General features: G+C 37.3%; 1 protein-coding gene across 1 annotated transcript; it reads right to left on the bottom strand.

The window, feature by feature from the left end:
• Positions 1 to 14,133: 14,133 nt before the first annotated feature.
• Positions 14,134 to 18,199, bottom strand: LOC121394480 (uncharacterized protein K02A2.6-like). The gene is given in 2 exon segments (XM_041565636.1): positions 14,134 to 15,652; positions 15,654 to 18,199. Coding segments are annotated over 2 exon segments (3,999 nt in total). The 5' UTR covers positions 18,134 to 18,199.
• Between the last annotated feature and the right edge of the window lie 575 nt (positions 18,200 to 18,774).

The following is an 18,774-nucleotide window of genomic DNA, read 5'->3' as shown; positions in this document are numbered from 1 at the left end:
TGACTTGCCTCACAGTTACTGATCCTTGGTTGAAAACAGAGACACTTCCAGGCACATAAAAGTATTTTCCCTGCAGAGTTCTATTTTTGTATGGTTCAGTAAGACCAGCTTTGTTGCAAATGTCTAATTCTCCAAGGCCCACAATTCAGACAGACCTTCTTTTAAGAAGACCTACCATATTACATGAGTCCCTGTTGATTTTTGCAAGGGTTGTATTATAAAGATAATACAGGCTATAAAATGTTTTATGCAACTTATGAAAAACAACAATTAAATAATTTAAATAACATTTATAAAAAAAATTGATTATCTAATAGCTATTATATTAAATGGACCATTGAATGCCCGTATTTGTGTTTTCTATGATTCAGACCACTTTTAAAAAAAAATTTTTGCTTGAAAGAAATTTAAAATATTCCTGAGCAGACTTCCGTAGATCTGTACACTCTTTTTATGCAGTGTATGTTTTGCCACTTCAGTTCCCAATAAATCCAAATCAAAGATGTTTGTTAATACAAAAAGAAAACATTGCATCTAAACTAACCTTAACAATGTCAGTAACTTTAACAAATTCCAGCAACTGGCCTACTATATGTCAAGGTCCACAAGAAGAAAGTTTATTATCAATAGGTCAACAACGAAGAAAATTATTTTTTTGGGGACAATTGCAAAAGGGCATATACAGTACAGCAGATTTCAAAAGCAGACAATAGCTGAATATCTGACAAAGGATGAACGCTTACCGTGACCCTTTCATAGCTATTCACCTTCTGAGCTTGCAGCTATTCAGCATCCAAGATTTCTACAGCTACGTAATATCTTTATATTTCTGTACCTAGTATTCTAGCAGAAATACACTTCATTCATTTTCATTACACATGCTGCCATCACTTAAACAGATTTATTTCCATACATTCAAGACAATGTAAAAAATATAAAAATAATTATTAGAAATGTCATGCAAGCTGCACTGATTAAATAATGTATAATGTGTATTAAATACTGCAATGGTGCATTTGTAAGGGTTGAGAGCCTTTTGGAGGACCTGCTGTCACTGTCAGGGCCAGTGTTGTCAGGATAGATTTTATAAGAAATCAGACACTATGGGGTTATTTGCTAAACCTTGAAATTTATCTGGTCGGGTTTTTTAGGGCAAAAACTTGAATTTTTTGTTGAAAAAAAAAACTTGAATTCTTTGAGAATTTTTATACCCTGATGCCCAAAGTAGCCAAAATCCACCATCTCAGACCTGTCGAGGTCCTGTATAAGTCAATGGGAGAGGCACCTATCTCAGTTTGAAGTTTTCGTCTGCTCTGAGTTTAGCCTGTATATCCAACTTTTTCTGGGTTTGCAGCCAAAAACTCAAAAGAATCGAGCAATTCGGGAAAAAAGCCATATAATTTGAGCAATTCAGGTTTTCAATCGATTTTATCGAGTTTATCTGAGATCCGATTAATTTGGGTTATTTTATTAATATATTAAAATTGAGCATGGGAGTTTTGGCATGTTTTTTTTAAAAATAAAATATGAGATAAATTCGGATTTTAGTAAATAGGCTGGTACTGAGTACAAAAATACTTTGGTTTTATTTTGGCAGAGGTATGGGACCTATTATCCAGAATGCTTAGGACCTGGGGTTTTCCAGATAAGGGGACTTTCCATAATCTGACTATTGCAAGGTTTGTATCATAAAGATAATACAGCCTATAAAAAAATGATACATTTCTGCAATAATCTGAAATGTGTCCACTTTAAAAGGGTGAGTTGGCAACCCTACTTGGCATTCAACTTAGATTTCCAAAACATCTCTTTAAAGAAGAATGAAAGCCTAAAAATAAATACAGCTAGAAATGCCACATTGGGCAGGTCCCCAAAACATAATGTACAGTATTTGCACACTTTTTCTTTGTTAAGCATTCCTTCTCTTTTAAAACACTGACAAGGCAAGACACATTTGCAAAATGTAACAAACAAGGGAAAGTTGTGCTCACCACAAGTGTTTAAAACAGTAAGCGGGGGTGCAATGAGACTGTGCAATGAGACTGTGAGCACACAAAATTCATATAGACAAATACAAGAAGTCCTTTGCACTCAACCCATTACCAATATATTGAGGAAATTGAGACATTTTGTGCCATAAGCTACAAAAAATGCCCTCCCCTTTAAACAAAACAGGGATTGTTCATCCATATATGCAATATGTAAGCTGGCCGACTACGTCAAAATCATCCCATATCTGGCCAGTCCTGTACTCAACTTTCATCTGATTCATTAAGAATTCTATTGCTTCATTATATATTTTGCAAAGGGTTTACCTGCAACTTACTTGCTGCTTTTAGGGTTAGTATGTATTTTACAGTGGCCCAAAAATACTCAATGGTTTAGTAATAACATTTTATATGGTAGAGTGAATTATTTGCAGTGTAAACAGAGTCATTTTGAAATAAAAACGACACCATAAAATCTCTTTAATCGCTTCATATAACCAAATAAAAAGAATATACGCTTGTCCTGCTTATTATTCCTGCTAATGGCCATAAGGACTATTCCTGTGGTGGGTCTATAAAAGAAAAGGAGCTATAAGCCAATTTGTTTCTACAAGAGGTGCCTGATATCAACATGCAAATGCTGGAAGGCCACAAAAAATGAAATGCAATTTCCTCTTACCTGTACAGGACAAATAATGCTTGAATTGTTCCAGGCAGTAAGAAACAGATGAAAGCAATGCTTACTATGCGTGATACACTGCCTCTTTGGAAGTGCTACAACATAACCCCCATTGTGACTGGCAGGGCTGTTTGTTTATATATTTATTTTTCTCAGTTTGTAGGACATTTGATCATTCACAGGCCCCTAATGACAATACTGGCTGACTGCCATAGGAGAGACATGCTGAAAACATGTAGACCTGAAACAACTGTAGTCTTGTTTAAAACAATGGCAATATTTATCTATCCCTTGCTTAAAATTCTGCAGCTATATTTGCATTTCTTTTATGTAGCAGTGTGGGATTGAAAGAACAAACTAAAGGGCGATGCAAATTTAACATAATATATGAGTGCTTGAAAACAAAGTTAAAAGCCGGGATTTCAAAGGGCCTCTAAAAATATCAGGTGAGATAATGTATAACTGTAAAACTTTGTAATTTTTGGCTTAGAAAATTCATGTACATATTTATACAATTAGAAAAAGAGTTTCTTTGAATTACACTGGAATGATTGTGAATGCATTACAAAACGGTACATTATTCATGCGAAAGCAAAGTACCCACGTAATTAATTATTCATTTATGTTTCTCATTATTTCAGTCTCCTGCTAGGTATTGTCATCGTTGCCCACATTCAAAGCAATGCGATTTTGCGTTCATTATTTGCCACCTCTTCATGTGAAAATATTCGGCACTTATTCGGGAACAAATGATATCATTCAGAAAAGAAAATGATGTTGTTCTGATCATCAGCAAGGTGTTAATAATTAATGCAGAATGTTTGCTGTCATTTAGATACTAAAATATTTCATGTAAAATACTTTTACTCTGTACTAGGCTTCATCTGGAAGGATTCAGAAACATAATTTATTTTGGCAGTGACATTATATTCACTTATTATTTGTGTATATCAATGCAAAATGGCCAGTGTTACAATAGTACAGTGTATCATAATGTGGACTTGAGGTTATAATATAATATAACTTGAGGTTTTCTTAAAGGAAAAATAAATAAATGAATAAGGATTTGATAAATAGATGAAACATATTTATTTTCTTAAAGGACATGTAAAGCCTATATATAGGGTGTATTTAGTAATCTGAGCTGAGAAGAACTAAGCCAACAGCCAAAGTAAATTCCAGAGGGAAGGGGCTGAGGGGGTTAGAGGAAGAGAAGGAATCTAAGTGATTAAGGGGATATTGCAGCTTTAGGGGCAGATTTATCAAGGGTCGAATTTCGAAGTAAAACATACTTCGAAATTCGACCATCGACTTTAAATACTTTGAATTCGAATATCGAATTCCAACTTTTTTCATCGAACGATTAAATCCTTCGAATCGAACGATTTGAACGATTTTATCGTACGATCAAACGATTTCACTTCAAAAAACTTAGAAAAATGCTGTAGAAGGTCCCCATAGGCTAACATAGCACTTTGGCAGGTTTAATTTGGTGAAGTATTGAAGTCAAAGTTTTTTTAAAGAGACAGTACCTTGATTATCGAATGGTCGAATATTCAAACGATTTTACTTCGAATCGAATTCAAAGTCGAAGGCGTAGTATTCTATTCGATGGTCGAAGTACATTTGTAGTGTGCATTAAAATATTTTAATGGAAGGTCTTTGAGTCCCAGTTAAAATTTAGAGTGCTTACCTCTATTAAGCTACACCCTCAATATTCAAACATTCACCAAGTGATAAGTACAAGTTCTTGTGCTATTTTGCAGTTTGCACCTATCCAGCCATGGACAATGCTGGTGTACAAATACTGCACCCAAGAAAACAAGCTCTGTTGTATAGAGAACATCACTAGTGATAATAAAAGCAAAATGTAGATGTTAATAAATCTTTTACAAATAAGGCCTTTTTTGTGAAGCTGAGCGCAATTGGTCGTTTTCTTGCACTTTGCACACTGTATTTGGCTGTTTCTAAATGACAGTAGGCCTCTGTGCTTCGTTCAGCATGAGTTATCTGAGTTCATCAGTTATCTTTTTAATCATGGCTATTGCTAAATGAGGGAAACTGTTTAGCTCAAGAAAAAAAAGCTTTTCTGTGTTTGGTCTTTGTGAGTAGGAATGAATGAATTTTTTTCACTCTGTTTCCTAGCAAACGTAACTGTTTTGCCTGTGGTCATTTTGTAGTAATTTGTAGCTGTGAAAGTTTTTCATGAATCCACACTATAGTTTAGCTGTTTCAGCATGTCTAATCTGTGCTAAATTAATAGTTAAAAAATCAACAAAATGGTTAGGTAAAGGATAAGAAACCTTTTAAAATAAGTGAAGGTAAAATAGTTGAGAGTGCTATTCTAAGCACTTTTGTAATTTACATTCATAAATATTTTTTTTAATTCTAAGATATTAAAGGATACATGTACTGTTAATATAAATGCATTCTGTTACAACAGCGCCTCCTGCTGGTCAATTTCTGACCATTCTGACCAGCAAGTAGTCGAGGAAACTCTCAGGAAAAAGAAAGAGGCTGTTCTGATGTTCTTCTGGTTAGGAAAGCTTTGAGAAAGGTTTCTATTTATTTCCTAAGCAGAAGAACATTAGACCAGCCATATACATGTGTTTAAAGATAGCTGAAATCTTTATTAGTGAATAGTTAAAACATTCATAATACAGTTAACTCAGAAGGTACTTTAAACCTGTGCTGTAAACCCAGAAGTTACGTGACTTTGAATGAAACTGCTAGATGGAGTCAACCGCTGATAAAATAAGTACATAGATAAGTGTTTATTAATAGTGATGTCAAGAACACTTACCCTGGTGGTCTAGTGGTGCGGCGGGGACGCCCGCCGCGCCGCTCCTCTTGCCGGCTTCCTCCCTAGTGCGCACGCCGCGCGCATTCTCGCTATTTAAAGGCAATGGCGCATTCAAAAATATTTAAAGGGGCATTTGTTACTTTATGGTTGCCCGTGATAGGTTTTGTTCCTGGTGACTTGTACTTTGTGCTGTTAAGCTTCTAGTCTGTTTGATTCCTGTGTTTGACCCTGCCTGGCTGTTTTACTACTCTGATCTCTGGAACCTGACCCTTGCCTGTTATTTGACTCCGATTCTGCCTCATCCCATCTGATTGATCTCCCGGTTTTGGCCCTTGCCTGCCTGACCTCGCTTTAAACGCTGCCTGCCCAGACCCGGCCTGAATTGTTTACGCTGACTTTCTGCCTGCCTCGACCCGGCCTGATCTGACTTCTCTATTGCCTCACGCCTTGTACGACGACCTTCTGTCCAAAGACTTTGCTCTACAGTCATGCCCCTCTGCCTATCCAGAACCCTCATCTTGCACCTTTCGTTTAAGTCCAGGTGGCATCCAAGTAAGCCAAGGGCTCCTCCCGAGGCCCAAAGGCGGTCACACTACTGGTGAAGCACGAGCCGAGACCAGGATGCCTGGTGTTTGTTCTGGTGTTGGGTGCCGACCGTTACAAGTGATGAGCAAAATTTTCACTGCAAAACTTTCTGCTGTAATAAAACGCTAGAGAAAATGCAGAGGAAAAAAATGCATTTATTGACATCAAAGCATTTTGTGTGTAATAAAAACAAAAAAAATGCCCATTGAGTTTAATGTATTTTGCTCAAAAAGCTGCAAAAACTTATATGCAATTTCATCTCACTGTGTATGGTTCTTTTGTATGCAGAAGAAATGACAATAAAACGGACTTGACTTGAATTTTTAATCAAAGTAGAACAGGACAGAGTAGCTCATCACTATTTATTAACTATGGGCTTTTAAATATGTTAAATATCTTAAATAGCTATTAGCAGTTTATACTATCTTTTAACAAATGTTCTAATTAACTATTATTCTAATCAAATATTAATTATCACTGCTAGTGCTAATTAATTTCACCTTCCTACTGACTTCAATGGATTTCTGCAAAAAATCACTGTTTTGCAAAATATTACATTTTTCAGGCAACACTACCCAGTTTTCCTTATCACTACTTGCAAGGTAAGCAAATTATCTACCTTGCAAGAACCAAAGATGAAGTTGTTTATTCTCCCCTTTTGCCCCGTTTAGCTCAAGAAATAACAAAAACCATAGATTTTTAATGATTAAAACAACAGGTAAAAAAAGTATGTTCAGCACAAGCTCTATTCATTGCACTCATGTTGAAAAGGGGGGTTTACTGCTTCTTTAATTCCCTTTTTGTGATGCAGGTCATGATATAATAGATGTTGCATTTGGCACTGAACATGGTATATAAGGATAAAGTAGCAAATACAGCAGCATTTTCTAACTATCAAGAGAAATTGGTGTGGTCAAAAGAAGATGTGCAAACAGTGTATATGATGCACTATAAGAAGGAATAATATGGCCCTACCTTTGAAGTGTCCTGTTGTATGAAATAACTACTGTGTACAGAGATTAGAAACCTCAATTGCAAGAACAACTACAAAGCTACAATTGAAAATAGCTAAAATGCTCTAATCATCCAGTTTCCCACAGTGATCCATTTTAATCAAGGAGGCAATGTCAATACAACATTTCAAGCAACAAAGCTATTTATCAGGCTGTTTAAAAAAATATTCCCCATGTGAGAAATTGACTAAACACCCTCATATAATCAGTTTCATTCTGTGATAGTTGTAGCCCCAACACTGGCAGAAACCATTCCAAGAAAATTCTTAAAGATACATACTGCAGATTTAGATGTTAATTTGAGTTGTCCTATCTATCTATCTATCTATCTATCTATCTATCTATCTATCTATCTATCATCTATCTATCTATCATCTATCATCTATATATCAATCATCTATCATCTATATATCAATCATCTATCTATCAATCAATCTATCTATCTATCTATCTATCTATCTATCTCTATATATAATACACAAAAGCCATGAAAATCTTGTAAATTATAGCCTTATAAACGGTGAGTTCTGATGTCATCAGTTATAAACGGTGAGTTCTGATGTCATTTCTGAAGTTGCTAAAAGCTTGAATCCGAAAAAACTCCAGCTAAAACCTGTCAAATCATGTTGAAGTCAGTGGCAGAGATCCCTTGAACTACTTGAAGATCTTTTTTGCCTTCATGATTTTTGGTTTTTTTATGGTGGTTTTCACTCAAAAACTCTATCAATTCGAGGTACTTGAGGTTTTTTTTCCATATAACGATCAATTTGCATATTGAAGTTTTTCCCCTCGATTAAAATCAATTGAGTTTTTTACATTCAGGTTTTTTCATAAATAAGCAAACATTCAAATTGTGAGTTTATTCAAGGTAGAAAAAACCTCACAAACTCGACCTTTGATAAATAACCCCATAAAAGAAAAGCCTTTGTTGGCAATAACAGCTTCAAGACACCTCCTTTATGAAGAAACTAGTCACATGCATGGCTCAGGTGTGATTTTGGCCCATTCTTCCATACTAACTGTCTTCAAATCTTGAATGTTCTGGGGTCTCTTCTATGAACTCTGATCTTCAGTTGGTTGATTGACAGGGCCATTCTAGCAGCTTTATTTTCTTTCTCTGAAACCAACTGAGAGTTTCCTAGGCTATGTGTTTGGGATCACTGTCTTGCTGAAATGTGCACCCTCGTTTCATCTTCAGCATCCTGATAGATGGCAGAAGATTCATATTCAAGAATGTCCGGGTACATTTCTCCATTCATCCTTCCTTCAATTATATGAAGTCTGCCAGTACCATATGCTGAAAAACAGCCCCACACCATGATGTTCCCACCTCCAAACTTCATTGTTGGTATGGTGTTTTTAGGGTGATATGCAGTGCCATTTCTCCTCCAAACATGATGTCTGCAATCACATCCAAACATCTCAATTTTGGTCTCATCTGACCAGAATATATTCTCTCAGAATTTCATTGGCTTTTCCAAATGTTGTGCAGCAAACTTTAAACGCTTGGGGCAGCTGGGAAATTGACAATATGTCTAGCCCCATGTCAGATTTCAAAATTAAATATAAAAAATCTGTTTTGAGAAATGGATTTCAGTGCAGAATTCTGCTGGAGCAGCACTATTAACTGATTCATTTTGAAAAAAATGTTTTTTCCCATGACAGTATCCCTTTAATTTATAGGGGGGCCCTCACCATCTGGGGTGGGGCTTGGAGGCTGGGTGGGCAGGGCCTAGGAGCCCAGAAAATGTTGTTGTATGGGTCCTGTGATTTCTAATGGTGGCCCTGGATAAAGTTGTCACACATCTAATTATTATTATATTTATTTTACTTAATTTGTTATATAGTCCTTAGAAATGCATTTAAAAGGGGATTGTTGTTTCTCCCTATGTCTACTCTGAACAGTTTTGAATTAATTAAAGATATACACCTATACCTGCAAGAAGTGTACATAGAAGTAGGTGTGACACCATCACACATTATAATAAATACATGAGACATTTAAATGTTATTGGGGTGCCATGACTTAGCTGTTTTATCATCACAGGTGGAATAGAGCTTTTAGTAATGTGATATATTTATACTACTGGATTTTCTTTACATATAATGTAAATCATGATACTATTTAATATATATATGCTATATTTATACCATTGGGTTATTTTTACATGTGATATAAATCATATTATAATTTTTGTTTACTCCACTATTCACCATATATTAACTTTGGGAGAAACAGACATTTTTAAACTCAATGACTAGTCTATTGTCTTATTTATACCCCACCTCGCTTCTCTCCTTCAGCAAAAGGTAAAATTTGCTAATATTTAGATTTAAAATCTTTTTTTTTAAAAATGTGGAGGTGATTACAGAGATTTTTTTTAATGTTCTGCATCTTAGTTGATAAACCAGATCATCGTGCACCCTTAATGAAACAATGCATTGTTTAAAAAAAATCAACTGCAATCTTAAATCATTTTCCTATGATAAATATAACCGTATCATTAGTTCTGCATTCTAAATAAGTAATATGCATAAAAAGCAGCTCAATAACATTTCTTGTAACAGGCAATGTAATCATGGTCATGAATTAACATTTTGCTGTTGCCAAGGAAAGTCACCTCTCAACATCTGACATGAGAAGCTGCACAAAGTTGCTGTCAGAGACAAAGACATATTAGAAGAAGGTTAATTTAATTCTGAAAACCAACCGATACAGGATAAAACTATCTATATGGACATGTCTATCAGAATGCAACATTTTAAAATAAGAGCTAATTTCTTACTCCCACATTTATATTTGAGGTTGCTTGTTTTATTGCCTTTGTTGCTATTGTTTAAACATCTTATGCTTCTTGTAGAAGACACAGGAGCTTTTGATCTTTATTATTGACAGGATTACTTTGAGACAGCTCAGTAAATTCAAATCCATTTCAGACCTTTATATATTGCTGCTCACTTTCCATCCTTCTCTGCATCAGATAGGCACCTAGTTCAGTAGAGCTGTAATTAAGCTATTTTCCCCTATGTACCTGCAAATAAAAAAGCTAAGTTCTTGGGGCACATATGGCAACATTAGGGGTTTAAACAGTTTCTGCCAATGTACCATCCTGGTGTGTGAACTGGCAGATGTTTATGTAAAAGAACTACAGCTCCTTCTAATTTCCTGTAGTATCTGATATTTGGGTCATGCACCAAATTGTGCAGTGTTCATGCATTTGTCACATGGGTCGATTAATCAGATAACACTGTGGTCTGCTCTATATGGCCACATTTTACTTTGGTTAGGTTATACTGCCAAGATTTATTGGTATAGCCAAATTGTCAGCTCAACAAAAACAGCAGCACTCCGGTTATTTGAAAAAAGTGAGTCTTTACTTAAAGTGCCTCAAGGCTTGATAAAGGGTCATAAGGGCCCAAAAACGTTGCCTTGAGGCACATTAAGTAAAAACACTTTTATCAATTTACCGGAGTGCTGCTGTTTTTGTTGATCTGTATCTAATTGCCCTGGCAGGGGGTACAGTGTGCACCTGGGGCTACAAAGAGCCATTTCACACAAATTGAATTGAGCCAAATTGTCAACAATAAAGAGTGTCAGCAGATGGGTGTGTTAAAAAAAGCATTACAGACTCATAACGAGTGTGCAAAAAGACACTGTATCTGAAGCTGTCTCCAATTTGCCTCATACAGGGGCATCTATCCTAATTCTCAAATGGCAATCTGACCAGTCCCCAGTTAAACCTTATATGTGGGAGCCTATTTATCAACTGTCAAATGTTTGTGGTTTTAGTAACCACGACTAAACTCACAAACTCTTAAACTACGTATGTCATTAGATTTATTACAAAAATCCAAATTAAAAATGTATGAACTGACATTTTTTTACACAAAGATTATGAATACCTCTAAAAATTTGAGTTTTTCGGACAATTCTTAGAGAAAAAATATGAAAACATTGAGTTATTCGGACAAAAAAAATATGAAAACCTCTAAAAGTCTGAATTGATTTAGAGCAATCCAAAAAGATCAGCGCATCTCCCACTGACTTCTATAGGACCTCAACAATTTTTACCTGGCGAAGATTTGTATTAGTGGTTTTCGCGGTTTTTAAATTTAAATTGTTAGTAAATGACCCCCTAAAGCTGGCCATAGATGCAAAGATCCGATCTTCGTACAATTTTTGAACCGTGTGTGGAGAGTCCCAACATTTTTCATCCCACGGAGATCGATCGTTTGGTCAGTTGGACAGGTTAAAAGATTTCTGTCGGCTGCCGATAATATCTCTGCATGTATTGCCGATCAGACGATTTTCAGTGGGAGACTGTCACCAGCTTTTGTTGGACATAACTTTCATACAATTGCTGTCCGGGGCAGAACATCGGCTGATCTGTTCTTTTACTACTTCTGAATGGTTCTGAATGGTTAGTGGCAGGTCGGGAGATGGGAAAGTCCGATTGTTTGAGGATTTGAACTATCGGATCTTTGCATCTATGGCCAGCTTTAGAGTGTTAGTTCAGGAATGGGACCTATTATCCAGAATGCTGGTATTGATTTGTATTGTAGATCGATTGACAATCTTGAGTCTCTTGATCACTGGGCAGGACCTAACAGGTCAGATAGTTTGGGGGGAGGAGAACAGCAGCAGGTTGATTAGGCAGTCAGCTGGGTGACAGTAAGAAAATCTAGTGTGGGCAAAAGTAAAAGGGAGGCTGCTCCAGGTTTTATGCATCCCAACAGATTTGTCCGATTGTGTGAAGAAGATGGGAGCGTAACTAAGCTCTCTAACAGAGACAGTTCATCTAGTAGTGGTGAGGAGGAGAGCAGCGCCAGGCCTAAACAGATTGTGGTTGTAGGGGATTCAATTATAAGGAAAGTGGATAGGGTAATCTGTCATCTGAATCGCTACAACAGTTTGATGTCTTCCTGGTGTCAGCGTTCGGCATTTGGTTGATTGGTAGACAAATTATTGGGTGGGGCTGGGCATGACCCAGCTATCTTAGAACATATTAGTACTAACGACAAAATGAATGGTAGATGATACCTTATAGAGTGAGTTTGAGGATCTAGGCTCTAAGATTAAGGAAAAGGTCTTCCAATGTCATATTTTCTGAAATTGTGGGGTCCGTTTACTAAAGCGCAGTAAAAATATGTTTAAAGGGCACCTATCACAGCCAAAATCAAACACATATTAACAATCTGACCAGTACAAGCTAAACATGTTTAATCAAACTACATATATAGTTTTTTGAAAAAACTGTTAAAAAAAATCCCTTACTTTGTCAAATGGGTTCTGTCTGTGAGGGAGGCCATACTGTGACTATAACAGAGACTCTAATATTCAAATTTCAGGAGCATGCTCAGATTGTAACACTGCTTTGAGTATTCTACCCAGAATGCCTTGTTTAAGTAAATTCCTACACTAGAAGTATCAGAAGATTTCCCTATCTTGTCCCCTGCTGGTAAAGTCATTATGCAAATGAAGGGCACACAGTAACTTCCAGCAGGTGGCAGCACTACTGAACAGTAGCTAACACACAGGTTTGGCTGATTTGAAAATAGCTTAGAAGGGTTGATAAGCAAGCAAGGAATTTCAACTGAGCATGTGCGAGATTTCAGAGCTACAGTTGGCTGGGAAGATATAGGTGGGAGGAGCCAGTGAAATCCAAGATGCCTGCCTCAGCTAGAACTGCAGGGGAGATAGGGGAGATCTTGCAGAAGGTATAGTGAGCTGATCATTTACATTATACAAACAATTCTAACTGTTTTAAAAATCAGATTTCTTGAACTTTCACATAGTGTATTTACTTAGTAAATGATTTTGGTCATGATTGGTGCCCTTTAAGTATATGTTTTCGCCAGTTTACTAACCTGCGGTAAATATAAATTTGCTATATAGTGGCAGTAATTTATTTTTTCGCCAGAAAATTCTCAAGGGGACAGGAAATATCCCATAACACCTTGTTTTACCCATCATTCTGTTCCTGTTGCCATTCCTGACAGGAGTGAAGTGACAGGATAATCAAAGATGTTTTGGATTATTCTTTTGTCTGCTGCTACAGCAGCTTTTTCAGCTGAAAGATGATTTATTACATACAGTATATAGGGGTATACAGTTTACCAGCTAAAAGATTGTTCAAGGAAAACAGGCAAATAGTAACTTTAAATCTAATTCTCTAGTAATTAATGTCAATATCAGAGGGGAAAATAGTAAACCCAGTTGTGTGCTGGCAAATGCCAATGTTTGTCAGGTAAAATGGAAGAGCTAGAGTTAATTGCATTCTATAAAAAAGATGATACAATTGGTATTATTGAGACCTGGTGGGATGAAACATGTGACTGGGCTGTAAATTTAAATGGTTACACCCTTTTTAGGAGAGACACAGGTGTTAAAAGGATGGAGGAGTGTGTTTGTTTGTAAAGTCTGAATCAAAGCCATGCACTAAAGAAATAACCATTGATGGCACTGGGGAGGGTGTGGAATTCCGCTGGGTAGATATTTCAACTGGGTAAAAGGTTACAAAGAAAATTAATATTGGTGTATGCTACAAACCACCTCGTATAAGTGACTAGAATGAAGCACAGCTACTTTTACAAATAGAAGTGGCTTTGCAACTAGGTCAAGTTATTATAATGGGTGACTTCAATTATCCAGACATTGACTGGGGTAATGGGGCTGCTAAATCAGGAAACTCAAACAGGTTTGTAAATATGCTGAATGACAACTTTGTATTTCAGCTCCTTCAAGAACCTACTAGGAATGACTCTCTATTGGAACTTGTAATTGTTGTGTCCATGGAATATAGTGAAACACACAGACAAGTAGCTGCTGGAGTAATTGTGTAATGCTTAACAGGAAGGAAACTCCATAACTCAGTAAAATAAAAGTAGCATAGAAAACATAACAGCAGATTCAACAGGAAGCCTTTTACATAAGACTCTAGTACTAGAACAGCATCAGCAGATTCAACAGGCACAATTACTTTAACTCATATTTAACAGTTCTCTCCCCCATCAAGATTCATGGTGGTAACACCTGTAAAATAAATGGTTAATAAAAGTCACAAGTTATAAGTTAAGTCTATCAGGAGGTCGATGCTCTCTTTGTGGGTAACGCCTAGAAATGTTGCCCTCTTCTATGGAAGGAAACTGGTGCTCGGAACAATCAGGTACCACCGATGCTTCAGAGTATGTACTCTCCATTTCGGTTGGACTTGCAGGGGTTGTTACCTCTGGTGATGTCACAATCTGGGGCTCAAGGGGTACCCCATTAGTATAGGGAATTCCAACAAGGCTTTGTGTCTGGTTTTGCTCAGTGGTAACTGCAGTATTACGTAGCTGGTCAATATGATGACGCCAATATAGATTGCCTGCCACTTTTACCGTGTAACTGCATGGACCTCTTTGAGCAGTGACAATTGCTTGTAGCCATTTATTAGGCCCTCTGTAGTTCCTTGCCAAGACGGTTTGCCCAACACTAAGCTGCCGCAAGGTTCTCCTCTCTCCTCCCCTGATTTTAAATTGGTGGTTTCTCACATGACGATTGAGATCTGGTTTCAGCAAGTCTAACCGAGACCTAAGATTGCGGCCCATCAATAACATTGCAGGTGTACAGCTTGTAGTTGTATGAATTGAATTCCGATAGGATAACAAAAACCTTGCCAGTTTATGCTGCAGGGATCCACTGTCATGTGCTATTGACCGCAGTGACTGTTTCATAGTTTGTACAAATCTTTCAGCTAAACCTTTTGTTGCAGGATGGTATGGATTTGAAGTAGAATGTTTAATTCCATTGCGTTTCATAAACAATTGAAATTCTTCAGAAATGAATTGAGGACCATTATCACTAACAATCTGTTCAGGTATTCCAGTTCTTGCAAACAAGGTTCTCAATATATCAATAGTATATGAGGTACTAGTAGACTTCATGCAGAAAACCTCTGGCCATTTAGAATGAGCATCCACAATAATGAAAAACATCAGTCCCAGAAATGGTCCAGCAAAATCAATGTGTATACGTTGCCAAGGAGCAGAGGGCCATTCCCACAGATGAACTGGAGCTGGTTGTGGCATAGACTGCACCTCTTGACATCCAATGCACTTGTTTGCTAGTTGCTCTATTTGTTGATCAATTCCTGGCCACCACACAAAACTCCTTGCAAGTGACTTCATTTTTACTATGCCTAGATGGCCTTCATGCAGCTCATCTAGTACTCTTGATTGCAACTTTGTGGGAATAACAACACGAACTCCCCACATTACACATCCTTTATGTATGGTCAGTTCATGTCTACGTGAGTAGTAAGGAATTAGTGGGGCCTTGTCTGTATATTTCCAGCCTTTAAGAGTTGCCTCATAGACACATGCTAGAGTGGGATCTCTTTTGGTTTCATTCTCAATCATTTTACAGGTTAGAGGAAGACAATCAATCTGATGTACATTAACATATTCAGAATTTTCCTCAGAACTGTCTTGATCTGGTAGTGGCAGACGTGACAGTCCATCTGCATTTGCGTGTGCAGCTGTCCTCTTGAACTCAATATCATAGTCATAACCAGCAAGAAACAAAGCCCAGCGCTGCATGCGCAGCAGCTGTTGCAGAAACTCCTTTCTTTGGGTGAAGTATTGCAACCAATGGCTGATGGTCTGTTATGAGTGTAAACTTCCGGCCATATAAGAATTGATTAAATCTTTTCACTCCCCAGATAAGGCTAAGTGCTTCCTTGTCTATCTGTGCATAGTTGCGTTCTGCACTTGTGAGTGATCTTGAAGCAAATGCTATCGGCCTTTCACTTTTGTCTGGGAGAACATGAGATATCACAGCTCCAATGCCATATGGGGAAGCATCACATGCCAGTTTTAATGGCAAGGAAGCATTGAAATGCACAAGTACATCATCAGACGTGACCAATGTCTTTGCTTCCTTGAAGGCTTTGTCACACTGTACAGTCCACTCCCATTTTTGACCTTTCTGCAGCAATTGATTTAATGGGTATAGCACAGTTGCAAGATTTGGAACAAACCGGCTGTAATAATTAATAAATCCCAAAAACGATCTGAGCTGTGTTACATCCTTGGGCAGTGGTGCTTGTAACACTGCTTGGATTTTCTCTGGAGACTTGTGCAAGCCATTGGCATCTATAATATGTCCACAATATTGTATAGAGTCCTTAAAGAAGGCACATTTTTCTTTGTTGGCTCTTAGCCCATATTCTTCCAGCCGTGTTAGAACCCTCTTTAGGTTTTCCAAATGTTCTGTATCATCTGTGCCTGTCACAATTATGTCATCCAGATAACATTTAGTATGTGGAATGCCTTGTAGAACTTGATCCATGGCTCTTTGCCATATGGCAGGTGCAGAGGCCACGCCAAATACTAATCTGTTGTTTCGGTATAGTCCTTTTGGCGTGTTGATTGTAAGGTAGTGTTTGGCATTTTCAACTACCTCCATTTGTAAGTAGGCTTGAGCAAGATCAATTTTGCTGAATTTTAGTCCACCCGCAAGAGAGGCAAATATATCCTCAATCAAAGGTAAGGGATACTTATCAGACTGTAGAACTGGGTTAATGGAAACTTTAAAATCTCCACATATTCTAACTGAACCATCCCTTTTTATAATAGGCACAATAGGTGTGCCCCAGTCACTCCAGGAGACTTTTGAAATTACTCCATCTTGTTCTAGACGATCCAATTCTGCTTCCACTTTTGGACGAATACTATAAGGCACTAGACGAGCTTTGTGAAATTTGGGCTGTGCATTTTCCTCAAGGCATATATTAGCCTTGATGTGTTTTAAAGTACCCATGCCTTCTTTAAATACTTCTGAGGCTTGAGCTAAAATGGCCTTTAATTGTTCCACTGGTTTGGTGTTATCAGCAGACACTGCATGTAACATTTTTATGGATTTCCAGTCAATGGGTATTTTGTGTAACCACTCCCGGCCCCATAATGCAGGACCACCTGTCTCCACCACATATAAGTCCAGCTGGCATTTAAAATTGTTGTACTCTACCTCAGCATTTAAAACTCCAAGTGGCACTATCTTCTGTCCAGTGTATGTTTTTAGTAGCAGTTTTGTTTTCTGAAGAGGTGTGTCTTTAAATATTTTTTTATATTCCGGGTGTGTTATTATTGACACAGCAGACCCTGTGTCTAATTCCATCTTAACTGGAATACCAGCTATTTTTGGTGTTAGCCAGATGACAGATCGGTCACCGGTATCTGCATGATACACATCAATACTTCCAAGTTCAGAATCAGTGCTATCAGCTAAACAAGCATTATGAACATCATGTGTATTTGTAAAAGGCTGTTTTGAAACAGGGAAGCTCATTTTGTCACTTAGGCATACTGCTTGGATATGGCCCTTTTTATTACATTTTCTGCAGTAAGCATTCTTGAATTTGCAGGTTGCTGCATTATGGAATCCTTTCCCACACCTGTAGCAAGATCCAGAATTCTGATTAGAATATCTTTTATTTTGACCTGCCACCACTCTATGCACATCAGTTGCTGCTTTCTCTAGTGTTTCTGCTTTGCTTCTGTTCTGTAATTCTAATGTGTCCTTAGCAGCGGTCTCCATTGCTACTGCAATTTCTATTGCTCGTTTAAATGTGATGTTATCCTCTGTTAGCAGCCTTTTCTGTATGTTTTCACTGCATAAACCACATACAAATCTGTCCCTTAGTGCATCATTCAGTCCATCCTTAAAATCACAGTGTTCTGCCAGTTTCCTTAACTCTGCTGCAAACACACAAACTGTCTCACCCTCCTGCTGGTTCCTTTTGTGAAATCTGAATCTTTCTGCTATAACCAGGGGCTTAGGTGACATGTGTTCCTGAACAATTTGCACTATTTCTTTAAAGCTTTTAGAAGATGGTTTTTCTGGTGCTGTTAAGTTGCGCACAAGGCTGTACGTTTTGCCCCCTATTATACTGAGTAATGCTGCCACATGTTTCTCTAGGGGTATGTCATTTACTTCCAAATACTGTTCCAGTCTCTCTATATATGTAGCCCAGTCCTCTATTGAGCTGTCAAATGCTTCCACTTTCCCAATATGTCCAGCCATATTTCCAGATAGCATACAACTCTCTCTGCAGGGACTTACCACTGTTCTGTATCTTTTGTGTTTTTTTTTTAGCTGCAGCTTTTGGTGTCTCACATTTAGCAGATCTTCCTAAAATCTCATCCTTGTCGCCAATCTGTTGTGTCCATGGAATATAGTGAAACACACAGACAAGTAGCTGCTGGAGTAATTGTGTAATGCTTAACAGGAAGGAAACTCCATAACTCAGTAAAATAAAAGTATCATAGAAAACATAACAGCAGATTCAACAGGAAGCCTTTTACATAAGACTCTAGTACTAGAACAGCATCAGCAGATTCAACAGGCACAATTACTTTAACTCATATTTAACAGTAATAACTAATGATACTGAACTTATCTGTAGCATTTGTGTGGATGTGCATTCAGGGAATAGTGATCATAACATGGTCTCCTTTGAGATTATGTTACAGAGGCAACTCTATAATGGAATAACTAAAACACTAAGGGGCAGATTTATTAAGGGTTGAATTGAAAAATCAAATTCAAATTTTTTAATATTTGTTATGGTCAAAACTCTCAAATTCAAATTGTGAATTATCCAAACTTTATTTAAATTTTAATTCAAATTTTAATTTTGAGATTTATCAAACCTGACCTCTTTA

The sequence above is a fragment of the Xenopus laevis genome, chromosome 6L (genome assembly GCF_017654675.1).
Source record: "Xenopus laevis strain J_2021 chromosome 6L, Xenopus_laevis_v10.1, whole genome shotgun sequence".
Lineage (NCBI taxonomy): Eukaryota > Metazoa > Chordata > Amphibia > Anura > Pipidae > Xenopus > Xenopus laevis.
This window is presented reverse-complemented; position numbering and strand designations above follow the sequence as displayed.